The following is a 25,097-nucleotide window of genomic DNA, read 5'->3' as shown; positions in this document are numbered from 1 at the left end:
AAAAAAAAACTCCTTCACCAGAGGAAAATGGCCGAATAAGAACGGCACGCCGAAAGCGCTAGCAGCAGCACCTGCTCTTAACAAGTTTACTGACATAAGAGCATCCTTTCATCTGTTTATTTTTTTTTCCTCCAGAAGCTTTAAGGATGAGTCAGCGTTTCCTCCCATCTTCTATTTTACGCTTGAAGAGAAACCCAATTTCCCCTGAAACGAGTCGAAAAGGTGTCGCTCTGTTTCAAACGCGGGAATAGTGACGATTAGCGCTCCGGTGTCGCTGCGTCTGCTAGCCTTCAGTGTGTCAGTAAATGAACAAACAATACAGCAAGAAATGGCAAAATTGTAAAAAATGTTTGGTCCAAAAGTCCAAAAGTTTGCACACCCTTAGGCTTAATAAGGGGGGGGAGGGGTGACTGACTAGAAAACACTGAGGGTCAGGGTGGTGTGAGTGAGCGAAGGAGAACTAGTGAAACAGAAGGAACAAAGCAGGATTGATTCAAGGAGAGGACATGGATGGATGGATGGATGGATGGATCGATCTTAGGTATCGTGATAATCTTGTATCAGGTGTTCCCTGTAATTCCCATCCCTAATAGATACCAGTCACAAGTTTGGATTAATTTTCTACATTTTAGAACAATAAACTGGATTTTTTTTAAATGATAAAATAACACATATGGGATTAGGTAATTAAATAACACTAACAGTTTACGACATGAACAGTTCTCGCAAGAACGGTATTGTGTCAAGTGCATTTGGGGACAGGGACAAACTGACCATTTTGATTCATACAAATTCACATTTCATACAAACTTAAATAATTCTTTTGACTGTGTAAAGCTGCTTTGCGGCAATGAAAATTGCTAAAAGCGCTATACAAATAAAATTTAATTGAATTGAATTGAAAATTTGCAAAACCCATCAAACATCACATGATGATGAAACTGTCTCTCACCTTCCCAGGACAACAAGACCAGAACGTACTAGAAGTTCATTTAGAGTCACCAGCCTCAGAAATCACTAATTAACCACCAGCACCTCAGATTAGAGCTGTTATGAAGGATTTACAGAGCAGAAACATCTCAATATCAACTGTTCAAAGGAGATTATTGCGTATTTTGGATGCATTCAGGATTGTTTTACAGTGTAGAGAGAAATAAAAATCGGGAAAGTCCATGGAATTAGAAGGTGTGTCCAGACTTTTGACTGGTAGTGTACATACAGTAGATAGACGTGAATATGAAAAACAAACAGAAATGAGTGAAGAATGAATTCTTGTATTATGGGTTTGGGTAGGATTTCTGCATTAAAGGGCACCAATTATGCAAAATGCAAAAGAAGAATAAAACATTCCCTGCTTTTTATTTGTGCTAAATTTCTGCATGGGCTGGGCTTTAAACAAGCCAGTTAAATTTTCCCCCTAATGTGACCTCATATAAGAAGTCCCCCCACCCCCAGCGCCACCCCAGGCTGTTTCTTACAGAAGGTCTGCAGTTCTCTGGAGGGGCGTGGCTCAGTCGTAGCTCATTTACATAGAGACCGAAACATCACATTTGGAGAAGGAGTGAATCAGGGAGTTTAAGATATGAAAAAAAAATGCATGCTCTTAGTGCAGTCTCTCTCTCTCTCACACATACACACACACACACATATACACACACTATGAGGAAGTGTTAACATGGTAAAGAAATAGAAAAATATGGTACCTTTAAAGTTAAAGCGGTTCTTCCTTGCAAAATCTCAGCCCTGATAGACGTGGCTAATGTCGTCGATGATAGTCAAACAGGTGTGTGTGTGTGTGTGTGTGTGTACGTCCAGGTTTTCTCTTTGTCTGTGCCAAGGTCATCTCGTTGAGACAGGCTGTCTGTGAGCATGAAGAGAAAAAGGTGCAATTAGCGTGCGCTCGGGGTGAAAACCACGAGTGTTTCTGTGAAGCAGGACGTCATCTGTTCCTGACAGTCCTGTTTTCTTCCAGCGTGTGTGAGAAAGACAGACGTTAAGTGTGTGTGTGTGTGTGTGTAAATGAACACCATGGCGCCTGCATGAACATCACTCTCTCTCACACTGGAGAGGCCTGCTCTTGAGTGAGCGAGGAGAGTGTGTTTTCATCGCAACTCATTTTCAAGCCGTTCCAAAAAAGGTTCATTAGACTTTTAAAAATGATAAAAAATGCAGCCATGGCGAGTTCCCCGCTTTTTAAAGTGTGACTGACGCTGAAGGCTTTTTGCTACACCTGACACCCGTCTCTCATCCTTCTAAAATTAGCCCGAAGAAATCGGAGAAGGGTTCAAAGATCAGTGTCGCTGCTCTGGAATGCCACCGATCAAAACACACTCGTGTTTATTCACATACAGACTTTAAAATCGTGGTATGATAAAATCGCTTGTTAAAACATGGCGTAAAACAGAAATGTGTAACTTTACACCATTAAGTGATTGTTCCACTTCACCAGACCAATTTTCCCATCATTATACGGTAATTCAGGTTTTACAAATTAAAATAATGCACTTTTTTTTCTTTTTATAATTACATTAGATATGTAGGGAAAATACCATCTAGTGTATTAGTGGCGTTGCAGTACAGCAGGTATAAAAAATCATTTCCTCTGCAGTGTCTCTTCTGTTACATTTAACGATTTGGTGCAATATCGGAATGTACAAATACTACAGTTTCCTGGTATCATGGTATCGATTAACTACAGCCTTGTAACATCCGCTCGAGCATCTTCCGACCCGTATACGGTACGTCCGTGATCTCATGCGATTATCATATCTCTTCAGCATTGTACGCATGTTATCATCTTGTTTCAATTTTATTTATTTATTCTTTCTTAAAAATATTAACATCAACTGGATCATCACTTTTTTAGATGCAGCAAAACCAGTGCTACGAAGGCTGTTCAAGTCAAACCAGGACTTTTTTTTTATTGTACTGATCATAGTTAGGAGAGTTATCAAAGCGCTCTTTATTTCTCTCTATAATCCCCCGCTACACTAATGTTGTTATCCCAGTGTTTCATCAGTGCCTGGATACCATCAAGGTAGAATGTTTTCTCAGTAAGTTGGAGCCACAATCAAACTGCCTGCTTCACGTCTGAAACGCTGGCCTCCCAAGAACTCCTTTGGTCAAGTAGGCTTTTATTGTCATTTCAACCACACGCAGTTCAATACACAGTGAAACGAAACAACGTTCCTCCTTAACCAAGGTGCTACATACTGTACATACAACATGAATGAACAAAAATAGCTAGCTAACTAAGACGCCTAATTAGCTGACTAGCTGAGACGAAACTAATTAACTCAATACATTAACAAAAGTTGCTAAAACATGGCGTAAACACAAACGTGTAACTTGTTTATAAAAGACAGCAAAAAAACACCATAAAGTGCACATGCAAATGTGCGAACAAGAACACGACACCATGCAATGCTCAGCTTTATTTATACAATACCCAACTTTATTACAATACTCAACTTTAATGGCCCAAACATGTGGAACAGGACTGTAAAAAACCCTGATAACATTGTCATTGTAAAACTTCGACACTTCCGATATTTGCTTCCGTTATTCTGAATCGCCTTTGCACCGTCCATTCTTTTATTTACGGCTACAAAGATAACTTTCTCCCAACACAACAGGCTCAAATGGCTCTCTAACCACTGATCAAGGGCCCTTCCTGTTTTGTGAAATACTGAATATCAGCACTGCTCTGATTATCTTCAGTACACACGCAGCGCCCTCATGCCTACGACAGCGTCCCAGCCGCGCTGATATTCAGTACAACAGCACTCCATCTCATGTGATATTTCTTCAACATTATTCATTACTCTTTGCAGTCTTCTGGCTAGAAGTGACCTTGAAGGCCTCCAGACTTTGTTCTGAACGTAAACGGTACCACATTTTACCAATCTGAATCTAAATCTCAGATTTAATGAAACGCTTTAGAATGAGGACAGACCGACTCCGGCCTCCTGCTGAGATATAAACGCTAACGTAATTAAAGTCTAGGCAAATCGAGTCGTTATCAAAGTCTTATCTCTTCCGCACCCTCTTATTTTCCCTTTACCTTTCTCAATCCATCACCTCACGCGCTCCCTCCGCTCGTCTCCGTCTACATTAACATGCTAGCGAGTCTCTCGTGCCCGCAGCTTCAAGACTTCCTCATTCTTCCTTTTTCTTTTTTTTTTTTCCTCCATGTATTTAATCAGGTCTAGATTAAGTTTATCATCACTCATTCATTGGACCCACCTTCCCTACATCCTCCTGCCCTTCTTTCTTAATTTCCATCTACCTCCACCAACCGTCGGTTTATTTAAAAGCAATCAAGCACCGCGGTGGTTATTTAAAATGTAGCGGGGTAACGGGGCAAATTGAATCAAGCGAGGTGTCAGATGGAAATTAAAAGGTCAGGACTGAGTTTGAGTGAAAGGCGAAATGAGGAGAACGCTTACGCTGTCCGCACGCAGGAACCCCAACTACCCCCTGACCCTCATCCAGGGGGGTTGGAGGAGTCAAGTGCGCGTCCAGGGTTCAGATATGCACCGAAAAGTTCTAAGAATGATACACTTTAACTGCGAAGTGGGTGATGTGTATGTTTCTCTCTCTCTCCCTTTCTCTCTCACACACACACACTCATTGTTCACTTTCTTCTTTCTCCTTTTCACCATCTCTTCCTCTTGCACATCTCTTGAAGGCGTCTGTGTCATCTGATGGCGTTCTGCTTAGCCGAGCTGAACCTGTGGTCCTCAAGGAGCAGTCTGAATGTGCAAGGTAATTAACACACACACACACACACACACACACACACACACAGAGCACCGTCTTCTCAGAGTAATACATGCATGTGTGTATATAACAGACTCTCACTGTTTTTCTCCCTTACAGCTGTTCCTCTCTTTAAAACACACATTAAGCCCCGCCCCTTTTCACTTTTCTTTTTTATTCGTTTTAATTTTATTTAATTCAATTTTGTATTATTATAATTTTTTTATGTTCTATTTTTTGTTTCTTTTTTTCCCCTTCTCTTCAATTTTTTTTATATTTTTTATTTTTTTTTCATTAGATAATTTAATTTTGTTCACTTTTTTAATGTTGCCTAGTTATATTCCGCTGTTTTGTTTTTTATTATTTTTTCATTTTTATTTAATTTTAATATTTCTTCCCCTACTTCATTCTTTTTAATTTCCTTTTATAATTGATTATTTTGTTCATTTCCTTTGTTTGTTTTTATTTTAACTTTATTTTCCTATTTTAGTCTTAACTATATTTATTTTATTTTCCCTCTTTTCTTTTCCCTTCTGCAGTGTTTTGTTTTATTTCAGTCTGTTGTTTTCTCTTTTGTTTTCTTGTTTGTTTTTTAAATTCTGTTTTGTTCTAAATAACTTTTTAAAAATTCTGTTGCATTCTTTTCTGTTTTGTTCTTTTTTTCCATTTTCGTTCTCTCTTAATTTATTGCTGTGTTCTGATGTATTGTTTATGTTTAGTTTTTTTTGTTATTTCACTTATTTATTAGTATTATTTTTGTATTATTTTGGGGTAAGTTTTGTTATGTAATATTTTCATTTTTATTTAGTTTTTGGGTTTTACAAGAGTAATTTTTTGTTTCTAATGTTTTTTTTATTATAGTCTTAATTCTGTTTTAATTTTTTTACATATTTCTTCTGTTCTGTATAACTTATATAATCACTTCACTTGTAATGATCTTAATAATAATTAAAGACTTGTAATAATTTGTACAGTAAGTATAATTAACAAAAAAATTCTGTTGCATTATTCTTCTGTTCTGTCCTATTTTTACTTTCGTTTTTTTCTTTTCTTGTGATGTTTGTGTTCTGTTCTCTCCTTTCTGTTTAGATTAATGAAAATAATGAAGAAAAGATTAACAAAAATAAAAAAGAGAGAAGATTAAAACAGAATAGTATAAAATTAAAGAGTACAGACATTTAGTTAAAGTCAGAGATAAAGTGGCATTTGTGAACATTATAAAAAGGGAATGCATACCAAATAATAATAATAATAATAATAATAATAATAATCGTCTGTCTCCCTCTTTCGCTTTCTCTCGTCTCCCTCTCTTCCTATCTTCCTGTCTCTCTCTCTCTCTCTCTCTGTGTATACGTTTTTGTCTTGCTCTCTTTTTCTCCCTGTCTCTCTATTTATCTCTCTCCTTCTTTCTCTTCTTATCTCTTAATGTCTTACTTTCTTTCTCGCACTTTCTTTCTCTTTCCCTTTTTACAGATACAGATATTGGCACGTTCCAGTTTTATGAGAAAGGGGAACCAGGTAAGTGTGTAATATTAATTCTCTCGTTCCCTCACTCTCTTTAACACACTTTCACTTGGCTGCTGACTCATGGCTCATCCAGGCATTTAGTCTCTCTCTCTGTCTCTCTCATTCTCTCTCTCTCACACACACACACACACACACACACACACACTCTAGCACGTGTATAACAGCAGGGGGACTACAGTCAGTAGCCTCGTAACTGTAAATGGCCCTTTATATGAATAACTTAGTACACACTCTAAGTCATATATACATTATATAGACTCATTAGTTTATGTAAACTACAACCAAATGTGTGTGTGTGTGTGTGTGTGTGTGTGTGTGAGGCCTGCTTCCTCGATTCATGTCCACCAGAGGGTGCAGCAGCTCTACCATGATGAAGCGATTGACGGGCCGTCCGAAAGTGTGTGTCTGTGTGTGTGAATCTAAGTTTGGACCAGTATGAAACCGAGGTCCTATAAACCCATCATGCACTGCACACGTTAGTGTTTCCGTTTCTAAGACTGATGAATCGATTCGAGTTTCTTCATGAGTTTAAGCACACACGATCTGTCAGGATGCCGAGATATACACTCACTCACTCACTCGATTTGGCACACACACCTCATTTTAGCTGAAGAAGCAGAACTGTATTAGTTTTTCATGGTTCTCTCTCTCTCTCTCTCTCTCTCTCTCTCTCTCTCTCTGCAGTCCTTCCTGCAGATCAGCATTACTACAGTGAGAAGCAGCACTTTGCCGAGAGTGAGTCCTCTTCCTTTTTTGTAATCATCTCTCTACGTTCTGTGTGTGTGTGTGTGTGTGTGTGTGTGTGTGTCCTAATAAATTATCTATATATTAAAAAGGGGGACATATCAGTTCTTTTTGAGCAAATAAACATAAAATATAAATAGTTGGGCATTTAAAAAGCCAAAAACATGGCAGAAAGTGTGTGTCTTGTCAAGATAATATCTTTTTAAGTTTAGTACAAGTTTAAACATGCTTCTGAACATTTTCACCAAACACCCCGTGCACATAATCTACACCCTACGCCATAGTTACACTTTACATTTATTATATTTTAATTACACATAAGTGACTAATCCTGTCTTGTATGAGTTATTAGTTATTTATGTGGGTCTGATTCTCTATTTGTCAAGTAGTTCATTAGATAGACACTGTGTAGTGGACATGTATCAGTAGTGGCAGAGTTTATACGTTAGCTTGAGCATTTAGCACGTTTAGACCTGTTGATGTTAGGCGATACAGAACAGATGTGCTTTATTTATTTATTTTATTTTTCAATTTATTTAGCAAAACTTTCTAGAAAAATCAATTAATTGATGTGGAAAAGACATAAAGCAAGAAAAAATATTGTCTTATGTCTTTTTTTGTCAAGAAAGATTGTGGAGTTTGTTTTAGCAACGTGACCCCATTGAAATAAATGGATGAGCTACTGGGGGGGTCTTTTTCAGAAAAGATCATATATCATCATTTTTCATAATACTTAATGCTTCTTATTTGCCTATCCATGTTTAAATTTTTTTTTTAATATGCGCACATTCATATTTTTATCAGTTAAAAAGAAACCTATTTGCTAAATACAATTCCAAGCCCTTTTATGTCCGTAGTGTTCAGAACTTTTTATAATTCAAATCTTTCAACGGTCTTAACTGTCATTCAGCTGAAACTTGGCCAGTTTAGATTTTACATGGAAAGACATAAACCTGAAAAAGTGTATTATTCCAAAATGCAAAAGTGTTAAGATATTGCAACATGAATTTGACATGGTTACGGACACTACAGATGTTTTGCTTTTTAAGCTTTTAACAAAAACCAGAATGCTTCAATTTAGGCACCAATTTTTACATGCCACATGGTTCTAGAATGTTACACCAATTTTAGTGACAATACTCCTAAAGAAATATTAATAATTTGCATTTTAAGTGATTATTGTTTAACGCAAGACGGTATAACACAAAAAAGGCCATTTTGGGGGCGGATATAAAACCATCTGAATCTGAAATTAGTATATTTTTTAAGGAAGCAAGATTGGTGACTTCCATGTTGCATAAACTTTAGAAGTTGCTCCTTTGACGCACACATTTTCTGTTTCATATGGATAATAAAAAAAAGTAATAATAATATATGTATTCTATATCCTCTGTGTGTGTGTGTGTGTATACAGTGTAATATATATATATATATATATATATATATATATATATATATATATATATATATATATAACAATTTAAATATATTACGACAATATTATTATAATATTAATAAAATTATAATAATATAATATACATCATAATATTTTTCTTTTCCTGAAGTGTATATATATTTTTTGGCTGACGCTGTATATTACAGTTACTAATAAGACACTGATGTTGCTTCCTATTAATGTAAAAAATATCTCTCATGTTGCAGTATAACACTATACAGTTTACTTTGCAATTAAAATAAATATACTGTTTGTGTGTATAGATGTGTGTGTGTGTGTGTGTGTGTGTGTGTGTGTATATATACAGTGTGTGTATATATATACTGTATGTGTATGTATATTTGATATGTAATACTTGCATGTGTAAGTAATAACAGATCTATCATCCCACAAAAATGGTAAGTAAATAAATAAATAAATAAATAATCCTCAGAGACTTCAGAGGGACAAAAAGTCCCTTATCAGGAGAGACACACTCATCCTTAACACACCCTTCCTCTCTCTCTATCTCTCCTTCATTAATATTCATGTATTTATGAATCTCTTTTTTAAGGACGGGGGTCTGTTTCTTAATAGCGTGCACGCACACACACACGCACACACACACACACGCACACATGCGCGCACACAAATTGGAATCCTTTAAGGGCAAATTTCCAAAAAGGAGCCTCTCAACCTCGGCTCGGCTCACGTTAACCTGTTAATACAAACACATGAGCACAGAAATTCAATTAACTCTGTGTGTGTGTGTGTGTGTGTGTGTGTGTGTGTGTGTGTGTTTCGTGGGAGGCAGATGAGGTTTTCGTGAGTGTGACAGCACATTTTACACCAGCGTGTTTTAATATGTTACGGTAACTTTGAGTTTATCCCCCTGAGGCGCACACACACACGCGCACACACACACATAGACGATTGAATAACTCTCCAGTGTGGGGGGAAAAACTGCGCCTTTTCCTCCAGTAGGTTATTAGTTAATAAAGCATATTAAGCCTACACGGTAACTAAAGTACTTGTTCTGACTTCAGAGGGCCCATGAGTTAATCGCTGTTTCACTTTGAAGTGGGTCAGTGTTTACACACGCTTTAGTTTTTCGCTGCTTGTGTGGAAGAAAAGAGGAGAGAGAAAGGAGAGCAAAATACTGTAAGAGCACAGCGCCGAGTGTTTTATTCCCCTTATACCACAATGGTTTGCTAATTACTGGCGTTTTTTTTCAGCTAATTAAAGAACATTTATACTTCTTAATGCACAATGCTTAATTTTTTCCTCTTTCATTTCTATAATTAGGTGTGTGTTACAGTAGATGCATTGATATGAACCTGAGATTTTGCATATGCACTAACGTATGCTGTTATACAGTAGACGCCTTGTTCTACAGCTTCATTATTATTACCAGGTTGTGCAAAAATGTTTCATAGAGATTCCATGAGTAAAAAAAAATGGGAAAAATTTAAAAGTTTTTTATTTAAATACACCTGCACAGAATTTTTTGCAATTTTAAAGATCCGTTTAACATCTAGAATTTTCATGTAGATGAACTAAGATGCACAAATGCTTTTTTGGGACTGTAAAGTTATCGAATCAATGCAATGCAAACAAATGAGAGTTAGATTTTTGTTTCAAGATGCACATGACCCGCAGCGCTGCATGAAACCCGAGACGTATTGGTGAAGATTAATGTATTTATAAATTTATACAAAGTGTCTGAAAATCCATTGATCAGAGCCTTAAGAATCTGTTCCTGTCCGTTTGTGTCTCTGTGTCAGCAGAGTGCTTTTCCTCGAACATTATTCCCCCCTGCGACCTCATTTCCCCTCTCGTCTGTTCCAACCACTCGGCGTTCAGCATCAGCAGTATACTAATCACCGACCTGAACATCTGCCATCATCTGCCCCTGTTTCTCACTGGGTCAGGCCTTAAGTCAGATGTTTTTTAAAGCATGATTCATAGGTCACTGTGTGGCTTAACAAACACAAAATACATTCCTCTGAAACTGCTCAGGTACAGAAAAAAAGAAAAACTATTTCTTAAAACTATATTAAAAATGCAAGAAGGTCTGGAGGTTTTGTACAGTACTGTATGCTTAATGTATATATTTTTTCTCCTTCTTTTTAATCATATAAATAAAAAAAAAATTCTTATAAGAAGAATAAAAAAATATCTGACTACAGTAATTTAAAAGTTCTCTCTACATTGGACAAAAGACTTTTACGCAATCCTCTTAGACATTAGCGCAGCTGCAAAATCACAGGATTATATTAATGCACTCGTTTCTATAGTAACAGCTAATGCTCACACCAAGGTGTAGAAATAAAATAGGGAAAATAGTGTGTCATGTTCCAGAGTATGATTTAATACTCAATAATTGGTGATTTTTTTTTTAAGTTGTGATATTAAAATTTGTTTTTTGTTATTTGTTTTCTTTTAAAAGCATGTGCTTTGAACGATTCATTGTGTACTTTAGACGCCATTATTTGTTTAAGCCGAGGGGGGGGCTGATATGTTTGATTGCTAAAGGCTAAAATATATCGTTATATGAGATTTTAACGAAGCCTTTGTTGTAAAGGTGAAGTTCTAAGCACACACTGTTCGAACGCATTGTACAGTTTTCATATGGGGAACTTTTGTTTCCGTCTCCGCCTCCTACCGCGGCCGAGACCTCATTTGTTGGCTGGAGGAACTTTCAGCTCAGCTTCATTTTAGTTGGTGACATTTCGACCTTTCGACTCCGGGTCGCTCGGAAATACTTCCTCTCATAAACAAAACACAAAAACATTTTTTTGTGCTGATTTATCCCCCCTCTGTCTCTCTCTGTCTCTCTCTGTCTCTCTCTCAGCACGGGGTTACCCATGGTTCTTGAGTAACCGGCGTCCGGAGAGGTTGCGGGACACCCTCAAGGAACTGGAGGTATTTGTTTACGTTTCCCCTTCTCAATAACTTGCAGATGAATTAACAAATTGCAGCATTCTCTCTCTCTCTCTCTCTCTCTCTCTCTCTCTCTCTCTCTCTCTCTCAGCACCTGGGTGTGGGTGTCTCTCTGTCATCACAGGGGATATTTAAGGGGGATCAACAGGACTTCGGGCAGGTTTACCCCTCCCTGTCTGTTGCCCCCTCCCCTTCTCTCTCTCTCTCTCTCTCTCTCTCTCACACACACACACACACACACACAGATGCAGCTTTGTTCAGTAGCACTATGGGTAATTTTTTGGCCTCCTCAAAATCTGAAATTGGAAACATCTACTCTGAGCCAAACCCCTCAAACTACAGAGCAAGACTAGATTTTGTTTTCTTTCTTTCTCTCCATCAGTCTCTTTGTCTTTCTCGTTCATGTCGCACTAAACACATCGAGATTGTTGTAATTCTTCTCTCTCTCTCTGTTCATCAGGAGTTGTTACAGTCTAATTCCTGCGTTTGTACCAAATGGAGGACGAAACGTTGTTGTCAGGTGCGTATCCCAGCATGCAACTGGTGTATTGCTGCTAAGACTTTGTTTTTATCCTCACTTTGTACCTGGAAAGCATGAATTTAAAAACACCTCGTTGGACAGCGAACTGACGTGTGAAATCCCCTCAAAACAGCAAACTGTAGAGTCAGATTAACATTAGACACGTGCTGGATTAAACCAAACGCTACAGAGCGTTCGAGTCAAACTGGGACTTTTGATTTGTACAGAATAACTCCACAGTTATGAGAGTAAAAACTTACTTTGTGTCTGTATATAATCCCCTGCTACACTAATGTGAAGTTTGACTCGAGCACCCCATGCCTTGTAGTATGTACAGTATAACTCACTTAAAGTCTCTTTGTGTTCTGAGCAGCCACATTTATTTGACTTGACTTGTTGAGCTCAGGGTTGAGGAGAACATCCCGAGTTACAAATATAAATTCCGAGTTGAAACGCAAGACTTTTTTTTTTCTTTTTCTTTTTTTGTTTCCTGCTCTCGCTGGACGAAGCTTGGAAATTCCAAGTTCTAAGCTTCAGTTGAACACAATGACTGTAATTACAGGGTTTCTCCACTGACATGTGATCTTTCTGCATCTCAACCCAACATCCAAAAAAACCTTTATTTTTTGTTGTGTTTTTTTTTTTTTTTTTTTGGCATTTTGGCAGACACACTCAAACAGAGTGAAATGCCTTTTTCTCCATTATACTGACTCCATTATACTCTCCATTATATCTGGGCAGTTGAGGGTCAGGGGCCTTGCTCAGGGGCCCAACAGAGGCACTTTGGTGGTGCAAAGGTTTGAACCTTGGACCTCTTGATTAGTTGTTCAATGTTTTAACCACTGAGCTACTCCATAAATAAATAAAAAAAATAATATTTGAATTTTCATGGGCTTGGCACATCAAGCACAAGAAAAAAATTAAATGAAATACTTGAATGAAAATCCACCTTTTAGTTGCAGAATGTATTTTAAATATGTGTTTACTGATTTTTCTTTTTGTTACTTGATGCTTGTGAGTTAAATTTTTTTTTTTAATATATATATAATGTTTAATATTTTTGTATATGTACTAAATGGTGGACACTTTCAGACAGTCTTTAATTAGAGCCAGATCTTGTGTGGTGTTCTTTTAAAACTGATTATTATTATTTATTTATTTGTTTATTTACGTTATGCTCTTTGTAGTGAGCAGACGTAGTGAAAACAAAATCCTTTTGGTTGAAGTTAAAGGTTATTTATTATATATTTGTTGTTTATTTATTTATAATTTTTTCCTTTAATTTTTGTTATTATTATTATTGCTGTTGTTGTTTGTTTGTTTGTTTGTGTGTTTAATAATATATATTAGATTGTGGAAAGCAAAAACTTACACAGTATATATATATATATATATGTATAAATTTAGTATTAGGTAAAGAAACGAAAACTACGTAAAGATTACCTCCCTCAATATTTACTCCATCAGTGACTGTGCAAAAATGACAGACTAATTAATATTTAAATAATTTTTTTTTCAAATAATAAAAATAATAATATTTAAATGAGCTTAATTTTATTTCTTATTGGATTTCGTATGTTATGATACATATTTATTTATATAGCCCCGATTGTGTGTGTGTGTGTGTGTGTGTGTAGATGCTGTTGAGCTCAGGTGTTCTTGTGACCCTCACTCTAAGTGGAGCTCAGTTAGAGAGAGTGGGCATCGACAAAACACTTGTGGGACGACTTCCTGCTGACACCATCAGCCATGGTAAGTCTTTCCTTCTCTCTCACACACACACACACATACACACACACAAAGGTATACATACACAAACCAATTACATACACTGCCCATTTTCCCAGCATGCACTTGGGCAGCGCACACCCATAGGTCACCAACCTTCTGTCTCTACATTTTCTGTTACTCCCTGAGGAAGCTGGAACTCTCTGGACAGGGACACACACACACACACACACACACACACACACACACACACACACATAGTTCTTCCTTTGCTTTTAATTGCTGACTCTCCAGGGACCGTGGTGTTACTTCCTGCTTTGTTTGGAGTTGGACACTGTCCCAAAACTGCTAATTATTTTCTCATATCACATATTGTTTATAGCTGCGTGTCTCTAGACACCTCACAAGCCCGTCTCTCTCTCTCTCTCTCTCTCTCGGTCTCACCCCTCTACCGTTCCCTCCCTGTGCCACCCCCCACAGAGCCCCATTCAGCTCCTCAGAGGCCCTAATTACCACAGTAATTTGTGTGTGTGTGTGTGTGTGTGTGTGTGTGTGTGTGTGTGTGTGTGTGTGTGTGGCGGGGGGGGGGGGTCTCCACATCTGTCACTTGTTTCATTAGTTTCACACCCCCAGTCAATTAGTCACAACCTCTCACTGTCACAAAGTGGCAACAGCTTTTGATTTTACAAATGAACAAGGTGCTTATTGGACGTTAATAAAGCATCTGTTACAGTTTCATCAGAGATACGTCTTTATTAATCAACGTGACCGAATAGACTTTATATAATGGTTAGATGGTGAGAGTGGTGTTTAGGGAGGAGACGCTACACCAGCCTTTACACAGAGCTTATGAATTCTCCATTCTGATTGGTCAGAGAGACTCATTTAATATAGCAGAGGGAGGTTTATATTAATGCACTCGTTCATTTGCAAGATATATGTTATATAGGCTCATAATATGGATTTTAAAAAAATAATGAAAATGATGAATGGTGTTCAAGTCGAACCGGGACTTTTAATTGTGCAGAATAACAGGACACAGTTATGAGAGTACAAACTCCCTTTATGTCTCTGTAGAATCCGCTGCCACACTAATGCACTTATAGTATCCCAGTGTTTCACTAGTGCTTGGGCACCACCAAGGTAGAAAGTTTTCTCAGTACGACAGACGCTTGATTGAATTGCCCGCTTCACGTCTGAAACGCTGACCTCCCAGGAACTCCTGTAATGCCCCAACATGTGGGAGTGGCTTGGGGGGGGGGGGGGTCAGGACTGTACAGGGGTGCGGCAGTAACAAGGCCCTCAACACTATCTGCTCCAGGGGCGCTGTATCATCTCTGACCCTGCGCTGGGATATGGGAAGAAAGAATTTTACTATGCAGAAATATATTTGTGACAAATAAAGGCTAAACTTAAAAAAGTTTTCACGTCGATTTTCAAGGATCAGGCGTTCCACTCGCTGAATGTTCACAGAAACGACTAAGTAAATGTCAATCAGTCTCAGCTTTCAGTCCCGGTTTGACTTGAACACTCATTTGAACATTCTGTGAGATAACCTCGAAAGAAGAAAGAGCCATGCTCTCGCAAAATAGATTTTTTAAAATAAAATAGAAGCTCTTTCTATTCCCTTCAAAGGTTGTGGTATATTTTTTAAGAATTCATCATTTTTCGATTGTTTAAAGTTTAAAATTTTATTTACCTGAATCATTTTAAAAGTGTGAATTAATTCAAAATTGAAAACTCATCAACTGATTAATCAACCAACAAAATATTAAGTATGTTACGTAATCAATTAAAATGCACAGCTCTATTGATAATCCATTGCAAGGTTAAGTGCATGGCCACACACACACACACACACACTCACACACACACACTCCAGCGATTTGGAAATGCCACTCAGGCTACAACGCAGGTCTTTGGTGAGAAAGCAGAACACACAGAACAGTGTAAAACTCTTTCTCTTCTTACTTCCAAATAGAAGTCAGACTTTTTTTGTGTTTTTAAAGTAGCCTTGAGGAATATTTCTCCAGGACTTTTTGTCTCTTATTATCAGTCCAGTCCCTGTACCTGAGAAGTTACAGAGGAATGTTTTTCATTTGTTAGGCTTCACAGTGACCTATGAATCAAAAAAATAATAAAAAACATCTAACTTAAGGCAGTGAGAATCAGGTGCAGATGATGAAGAGATGATGCTGCTGATGCTGAACGCTGAGTGGTTGGAACAGATGAGAGGGGAAATGAGGTCGCTGCTGAGGCTGTTCCATAAACAACCAATTTAAAAATTATTAAAATCTTTAGGCACTTTGCAGCCTGTCGTTATAAAACATTTGTTCCCACTTCTTTAATTTAATCTACATCATTTAATCTCATTTAATATGTAACAAGACTTTTGCACAGTACTGTAAACCAAAGGTGCAATCCGAACCCCCGACCCTGGAGCTACTGTCCTGTACTGTACACCATAAAATAACATCAAAGCATAAAACCCTAACCCTTTTTCTTTTTTTGTTTATCTATTTCTTGACTTTGAGAAGACACAAAAAGCAGCTAATAAACAGGAAAACTTTCTGTCCTAAAGATTTTCTCTTATAAATATTAATAATATTAATAATAATAAAAATGAAAACAGCTTTATCTTTAAATGTTTACAAAGCACTCACACTGGAGACTCCTTCCCACACTGATAAATAAACATCTCAGTAAAGAAAACTTTCACATATCAATAACAGTAAGGTACTTGTTTTTTTTAATCCATTATGTCGTACGTCTGGTGTTATTATGATAATATCAAGTGCATTAATATAAACTTGGTGTTAATATAAATCTGGTGTTTTTATGATAATATAGTGCGTTAATATAATCCCGTGATCTGATGTGCAGCTGAAATATGATCAGAGGCGATATTAGAGAGAATTAATCAATGAATAGAGAGTTTATCAAACCGTGTGTAAAGAACCTTTAACAAAGAAATTGCAGTGTCTTATAATCTGGAACCTACAAGTATTTATTAATTCTTTGGTTTTTAAATCAATATTGGTGTTTAAAAAACGGTTTATAAGTAAAATGAGGTAAAGAAAAGGTGTTTTTTTTGTTTAGTTTTTTGCTCTAATCCTATACTTTAGTTGATATTTAATAGACATAATTAGCTTGATTTTTCAAAAGCTAGCAAATGAATGATTTGAAATCATCTCCTGAAAATAACATCGCTCATGCTCATTGCTAACGCTGCATCAAAATCTGAATTCAAGCATCACCTCTAATTTGCATACGGCAAACCGTATTATTTTCCCCCTCGTGGGCAATTTCTTAAATGTGATCCTGAACGGCGTAGAGTTGTGGAGAAGGCTTTAATTTTCTAACTGCAGAGGAGGCTGTAAGTGATTTCTCATCTCATTCATTATTTGTCATTGCATTAAACCCAGCGGCGTTAAGCTCTTTAGGCCGCAGTGTCAACACGTTTTCAAACGAGGAGGATGTTAAGTGGATCTAGCAGACTGACTGACACCGATCGCTAATGCGCCTCGGTCTTCCGCTTCACATATGGGCCAAAACCTGTTCTCCACACACACACACACACATGATCGAGGCCATTTTTCCAGCCCCAGGCTAGAAAGTTGGACATTTATTTGCTAACGGATTAGTGTGAAATCCCTCACATTTTGGCAGAGCTTACCACAATCTAAATATACAACTATGGTCTTTTATGTGTGATTGACATTTCTGTGTTTTTACATAAGAGAAACTGCTGACTGATTATGATTTTTAGTGTTTCATTATTTTTTTCTCTGAAATATCTGCCAAGGTCATTTAGACTGGATGAAACCTCTCTTACACAGGATTCTAATTAAATGATGTCACCAACAAACATGCACTGTATTCATTGAAGAACTCGCTAACGAAGTGTGTATTCTTATTTTAGCTTGATATCAAAGTTTTTTTTAGCATTTTATCAGGAAAGTGAAAAAATGCACTTAATGGATGTCTTAAAAACAAAGAATAGGTTTTAAAGTCAAAACGCTACAGATGTTGAAAGATGAAAGAGACTTTTTGTTTTGTTTTTCTATGTCTGTTTTGTTCTTTCCTCTAATCCTACATTTAATGTAAATATAAGCAAAAGCAAATATAAACAAAAGCAAATAAAATAAAAGTTCCTGGGATGGGTCATGATTATGCCATAGTCATAGGAGGACAGTTGACCTGGTGCCCCAGGGATGTCGGGGTTGAATATTGTCTCTCCCACATCAGTCACAGTGACCCTAGCCTATCGCGGCCATCTGTCAGATCATGCAGGTGAAAGTGGGTGGATAGCATTTTCCCTCTGGGGTGTAACTCCTACTCCTAACTCCTGAAGTTTTCATGAAGCCCTCGCCCGCTCTACTTGGTACCTTTTGGTGATGGGGACAGGAAGGAAGGGAGAAAAGAAAAACAAACAAGTATTGGCACTGTGTTGGCAAGCTAAAATGAACAGCTAGAAAACAAGTTCTCCTTTAGACAATTAGTTACTTAACATCTTTTGACCAATCAGTTTAAACAACCTACACTTCACATAGGCAATATTTTTTCAATCTGATTGAAATCATTCCGATAAGAGATTAAAAATTAAGATGCTGATCTGACATGATGTGTGTTTACAAGCTCAACGCATTTAATCAAACTGTAAAATTATTGGCGTGTACAAACTGGTTTCGCCCGCTGTGATGCATTTAATCCGCCTGGAAATAGAAAAGTAGGAGTATTTTTCTCCAAATTTGAGGAAGGGTAGGTTGTCATTTAAAATGCCACCTTCTGTATTGTGATTGGCTGCAAGAATTGAGTCTCATCTGTGATTAGTTAGATGCTTTGCTTTATGTGAAATGTGAGTCATTCAGAGCTCCTTCCTCATGCAGAGACCCAATGGATGAACGTTTAAAGTAAAGACAGATGGGAGAGAGTTGTTCTTACAGATTTTTTTCTAATTTTGCTGTGTGGATCAGACATGTACAGAAAGAACAGATTTATTCCAACAAATGAGAAATGATCAGATTTATTGCATCAATAATATTTATCTATTGAATGGATTATTAAAGGTTTACACCCACCACTATTCCTACTGATAATTTCTTTGGATTGGAAAAGCTCGCGTCAGTCTGTTCACATGATGCAGTTTTGTTATGATTTCGTATTATTCTGATGATTAGTTCAGTAATAGTGTCCATGTAAACACACCTAGTGCAGCACCTATTGTAATCACTCTCACTAACTTCATAAACAGTTCATTATAATGCTCTACTAGAGAGACAGATGGAACCCTTCTTGTAAATTTACAGAGGTTCTACGAAGAACTTTTAAATGCTCCCACAAAGAAACCAACCACAGAACCATTAAGAAGCAATCTTATTAATTTTATAGACTATTCACGTCTAGTTTAAAGAAGTTTTAATTTTGACATTTTCAATAATAAACTGGTTTCTTGGTATTACAGTGGCATAGTGATTTTCCCTGTGTCCTCGCACCTCGAGGGTCAAGGGTACGATTCCCCGATCTTGATGGGTTTCTTCCACATACAGGTAGTCCCCTGACTTATGAACAAGTTCTGTTCTGAAAGCATGTTCATAAGTCGGATTTGTTCCTAAGTCGGATAAAGCGAGTCTTATACGCCTTTGACATGAATATACAATGTAAAGCATACCAATCCACTGCCATCATGTGGACAAAAACAGTAACCGCGTCCTAAGGAAATGAATCTCACACATGTCAAATGTAACAGTTTTGTTTCTGCGCCTTTAAATCAGGAGGGGAATCTCAGATGCCGTTTTGTCTTGGAGCTGTTTTCCAACATAATTGGACTGTGGACTGTGTTTTGTTGAGGATTTTTGGAAATTAGGATTATTTACAATTAGGACAGATTTACAGGACAGACATTTTCTATCATCGTGTTCCCGGACCAATTCACTGAAACCAGTGAGGCGATTCATTTATTCTGCACCCTCACACACACACACACACATATATACTGTACAATATACGGGACTTTAGACATTTTATACATTCACTTACACCCTAAAAATATTGTATATAATCATAAATATTGGTATCTGGTGCGATGCAGTGTCTTTTTTTTTTTTTCTTACACGTGAGCTACTTCCGTGAGTTGTTCGCATCTGTGAATGTTCGCAGAACCATAACTCTTTCGTAACTCGAATGTTCGTAAGTCAGGGACTACCTGTACTCCGGTTTCCTCCCACAGCCCAAAGACATGCATGGCAGGCTAATTAAAATGAGTATGTGCGTGTTTGTGTGCATGGGTGCCATTTTATCCACAAGTCCGAAGTCTCCTGCATCCCTTTACAAAATAAGCAGTATAGAGAATGATAGCGAGAGAGTCTTATATTGCTATTGCAAGCTAAAAATTCAGAAAACTTTAGGGAACAAACAGGACTTGGTTAATGTAAGCAGAAAATGCAACATCTTTGGTTTTGGTTGGAGCTCAGACATATTAAAGCGGTGTTCACACACATTTGTTTTTCCTCACTGTTTTCACGCGATACCATGCCACGGCGCACAATTACACCAGAAACAGTGTGTATCCTGTCTGTAATTGCTGTTAAGGTTTGTAAATCTGTTCGGCTATATTCACATTTTTTTTTTTTTTTTACCCTCTTCTGTTTAATTGCTTTTTTAAAACGATTAATTTTTATGCAAGGGGAGGTTTAATCGCTAAAAAAGCGTGAGCTAAGCTGGTGGTTCAACTCGATCCAGAGCAATTTTCTGCCTTTAGCATGAAAGCTATACTGCCTTTAGGCATTTCTGCATTTTTCTGCACCAACACGGACTCGTTTTCTCTTTTACGCATACACACACACACACACAGACACACACACAAACACACATCAATATATAAACTCAGAGTATGTGTCAGGAATTATAGGTTTATTAATTTCTGCTCTGCTTTTCAACATCTGTTGCAGTAACATGTTATTCGTTTGTGTCTGTTACATGCTGTGAGCCCTTGTGTAATCCAATCCAAGACTACATATTGGGGGTCAAAACAAAGGAAGGCGAAATGAAATACTGTAAAGATAATCTATAATTGAAGAAAAAAGGTCTAAAACAGAAACATTTGGAACTGGAAAATATTTTGGTATTCCTTGATGGGCGTTCAAGTCAAACCCGGACAAGCACAGTACAGTGATGAGATTGAACATTCACCGAGTGGAACGCCTGATCCTTGAAAATCGACAGATAACTTGCAGAAGAGATGCATCTGTCTGTGGAAGCTGTACATACAATCATTCACCAACACCACCTACACGTTATAGGAACTCGGCTGGGAGTTATCACCACATCCCCTGTACAGTCCTGACCTCACTCCAAGCCATTTTCACATATTTGGGCCATTAAAGGAGTTCCTGGGAGGCCAGGGTTTTAGATGTAAAGCAGGCAGACCAAAAAAGCTTTCTACCTTGATGGTATCTGAGCACTAGGATACGTGCATTAGTGTCGTCAGGGATTATATAAAGAAATAAAGGGAGTTTTTTAATAACACTTATAACTGTTCTGTTATTCTGCACACTCAAAAGTCCCGGTTTGACATGCTTGGAAATCACACCCTGTCCCAGCAACGCTATACTGTAGTGACCTTTTAAAAATTCTCTCTCTTTCTTCAGAAGCAATAAAAGGTTACATATGTTTTAAATAATAATCTTGTTTCATAACGTTTGTGCATTGCATGTGACCTCTGAACCCTGACCTAACCTGACCTTTCCCACCTCTCTCCACCATCCACAGCGGCGATTGGCGAACGCTTCCTCCTCCTCTCGTTTGTGGAGAAGAGTCAGGTGTGTCAGGTGCACCTGGGGAGGCGGAGCCAGAGTTCACCTGAGCTCTCAGCACGCCGTTTGGAGAAACTCTCGGCTGCTGACATCAAGGTAACACACACATATACTGTATATACACACACACACACACACATGCACGGTAACACTTTTGGGATAAAGCCTTGACTGCTTTTAATTAGTGGCCACAATGACGACGCTTCCGCTGAGCTTGTAGCGGTAATTACTAGCACTCGTAGTGTTTTTCCGGGGAGCCATGGGGACTCTAATGCGCTCTCTAGAGCCAGAAAGCACTGACAAACACAATAACAATAACACTCACACAGCTTAGGTAGATGTCCGGGCTGACTTTATGACAGATGATGAGGAAGGACAGAAAAGAAAGCTTTTTGGGTATAATAAAAATTAAAGGCTTTATTTTGAAAAGCAGGAAAAGTCAAAATAAGAGCATGTGAGGGTTAAAATGATCTAGGAAGCTGAGACTTGTTGAGAACTTGATTCATTTTAAACTTGATATGTGATCCATCATGTCGAGTCAGGTATTGAGTTGAGCAAGCGAGACGTTCGATGAGTGAGTCAGGGAGGGAGGTAGGGAGGGAGGGAGTGAGGGAGGGAGGATGGTAAAATGTTGCAGTTCCTCTGTAATCCTACAGGTTGTGCCCTCTAAACTATTCATACTTTTCCAGACAGCACAGCATCCTGTGTGATACAGTAAGAAATTTGCTAAATCTGTTCAAAATTGTAACAAAAATTCTTATAATAAATCGGGATATTTATAAAATCGTGATAAGATCGCAATACAAATTGAATCGGCATCTTTAGGGAGAAAGTTTTCATCCTAAACATCCTGTTTTAAAGCACTTTAATAAACAAGCTGGTTACTCCAGTTGTGATAAAAAAAACATGTTTTTTTTGTTTATTTTTTTGCTATAAAGTTATTTTTAGGGCTAGGAGAGAGATCCTGGTGTCAGAATGAGGCTGTGGGTCCCTTATTCTTATAATGTCCGAGAATCCTCATTTAAATATTTAAAAAATAGGATTCCAACAGATTTTTCCAAAGCGCTTCCCCGTAAACAAACTCAAACTGGCCACGTCTCAGGAACCGGACATGGCACAGGAATAACTTTGAAATAAAATTGAAGCTCATTGGATCAGGAATCTGAAAATATGCACGATTTGAAATGGACGGGTCACAATTAATTGCTTAATTAAATGCTACTGACATCATCACCACTGACCTTTATACCATAACATTTAATCAAATTTCTTTATCATGCTATACATGAAAATACAGCATGTTGTCCCATACCTGGTTTAGACACGTCGATTAGTTTGCAACACTGCACACGTTAGGGGGAAAAAGTGTCGCAAATATACTGTAGATAATAATGTATCATTAATGTATGTAAATGATGTAAAATAAAAAAAAACGGTTTGTTAAAGAGAAAAATATTTGATTTCTTTCCAATTTGTGTAATTTAATATTTTTATATGTATTTTTATGTTTATATGAATATTTAATATATTTTACATATTTATATGTTTACATAAAATTGCTCAAAATAATAAAAACATCTAAAAGCTTCTATTTGATTCTGACATGATTAGAGGTTTTTAATTTTTATTTTGTATAAATTTTTATATTATATTGGACATATTGATGTTTTTATTACTTTGAAACAATAAAGGACGTATGTGTTGTATGTCATTTTTAATAATATCTAATCATTTGTACGTCGTAATGCTTTTACATCAGATTCTTTGCGTGTTGGTTAAACTGGTAAAACTGAAACACACAGTCTGCAGTGTTTAAGCCTGAAAAGTGTGTCTGTGTGTGTAAGAGAGAGAGAGAGAGAGAGAGAGAGGAGGAATCTGTGCATGCGTTGCCTGCATTTGCTTCCCTGACACACAGCCAGTGAGAGAGAGAGGCATGGCGAGGTCAGAGGTCAAGTCCATCTCCTCTTCAGGGAAAACAGGTGCTCTCTGATGTTCCTTTCTCTTTTTGTCCTCCGTCGCCCTCTCATTCTCGCTCTCGTGTACATCTAAAATGCACACTGGAATAAAAGTCTTTTTTTTTTCTTTTCGAGGCATTAACCCTGTTTTTAAAAACGGAGCAGCGGAGATCGTGCTTTGGCTGCATCTGATTGGCGAGACCGGCACAATACGCGAGAGCGCCGTGACTCTTTAACTCACACGCGTTTATCGCATTAGTGATGCGCTTTGTGGCGGCGGTGCGAGTATGAAAGCAATCTCTCCTGCCATGAGTCTGGCTCCAGCAGCATGCTTCTGATAAGCGAGACCCCTTAATCGTCCCTGAACTACCCCTATCCTCCCCCCTAAAAACACCGTCTAACCCCCCATGCCCCCACAGGAGGCCCCGTCCGCTACCCGCTTCACTGGCCTAAGCCTGGAGCCTAATCCTCTCGAAAGTGGGTTCGATTATTGCTGACCGTCAAACGCCGGTCTGTTCGGAGGGGAAAAAACACGAGCAAGAGAAACCAGGGAAGCCGAGAGATTAGAAATATGTTTCCCTCTACCAGGTGTTGTTTATCAGCATCGAGCTGTGATTTACTTTCTGTAATAATATTGTGCATTTGCTTCATGTGTTTACCCCTTGAGGCATCATCCTCCTCCCCAAAAAAATAATTATAATAAAAAAAAAAAAAAATTCTGTTATTGCTGACCAGCAAACAGGCGCGATGGAGAAATGAAACGAAACAGGAGGTGAAAAGAAAACGGTGTCCAAATCTCCGAAAGTGTCTCGCTCTACAGATCGGGTATTGTTTTATCAGCCTGGTCGTTTCTCTAACTTGTCATTGGTTAAACAAGTTTTTTTTAGGAATGAAACACTGCAGGGTATGTGGCTATAGGGAAATAATCAATTATGTGATGGTGTGATGACCTGATGCACATCCTGGTGTGTGTTTTTTTTTTATTTTATTTTATTTTTTATTTTAAAGCACAGGAATTATATTTTTTAATGTAAAAAATGATAAATCTCATGTTTTATTCTATTATAGACGTGTGTAATGTCAAAAATTATGATGTTTTAGAATAAATACAGAACAGATGTCAGAGCTGCTGTTGTTGGAAATTAATCAACATCTGACCGATCAGAATGAAGACTGTGACTTTAGTTAGGTTTTTAGTTTGCTCTTTTTTTGTTGTTCCTTCTCATTTCTTTTTTATATCACAATTTCTAACACGTACAGCTGCAGATCTGTAAGCTCTGTGTGTGTGAGTGTGTGTGTGTGTGTGTGTGTGCTGTAGTTAATAGAAATGTCCTGGTTAAGCAGATCATCCTGAGTCTAAATGAAGGCATAATGCAAAGACTTGGCTGAAGCTCTATGCCCAGATACAGTACACACACACACACACACACACACACACACACACACACACACACACACACACACACAGACACACAGAGGGGTGGCAGTGGGCTTTGAGACTCTATTGTGTTGGGAATGGGAAAGATAAGGCCATTATAACGGCCCGTATGGAGATGGCTTTTGCTGGCGAGGCTGAATGGAAGCATCACAGCAGCTGGACAATGCTGCAAAGATTTTTCACAACACAATATTCACAACACAGAATGGCATCGCTGTGTGAAGATATGTCA

The 25,097-nt window shown here is 37.8% G+C and overlaps 1 protein-coding gene across 3 annotated transcripts in view; it reads left to right on the top strand.

Annotated features, from left to right (window-relative positions):
- The window catches only part of wdpcp (WD repeat containing planar cell polarity effector), an 83,571-nt gene that overhangs the window by 22,211 nt on the left and 36,263 nt on the right, over positions 1-25,097 (top strand). For all 3 annotated transcript variants that reach the window (XM_053510606.1, XM_053510607.1, XM_053510608.1), the window contains 7 exons: positions 4,691-4,767; positions 6,235-6,279; positions 6,973-7,023; positions 11,322-11,392; positions 11,871-11,930; positions 13,568-13,682; positions 21,429-21,568. In XM_053510606.1, the coding sequence (XP_053366581.1) occupies positions 4,691-4,767; positions 6,235-6,279; positions 6,973-7,023; positions 11,322-11,392; positions 11,871-11,930; positions 13,568-13,682; positions 21,429-21,568 (559 nt within the window). The remainder of the gene's footprint in view (positions 1-4,690; positions 4,768-6,234; positions 6,280-6,972; positions 7,024-11,321; positions 11,393-11,870; positions 11,931-13,567; positions 13,683-21,428; positions 21,569-25,097) is intronic.

This window comes from Clarias gariepinus, chromosome 13 (assembly GCF_024256425.1).
Source record: "Clarias gariepinus isolate MV-2021 ecotype Netherlands chromosome 13, CGAR_prim_01v2, whole genome shotgun sequence".
NCBI classification, from domain to species: Eukaryota; Metazoa; Chordata; class Actinopteri; order Siluriformes; family Clariidae; genus Clarias; species Clarias gariepinus.
The sequence above is the reverse complement of the archived record's forward strand: the minus strand, read 5'-3'. Positions and strand labels throughout refer to the sequence as shown.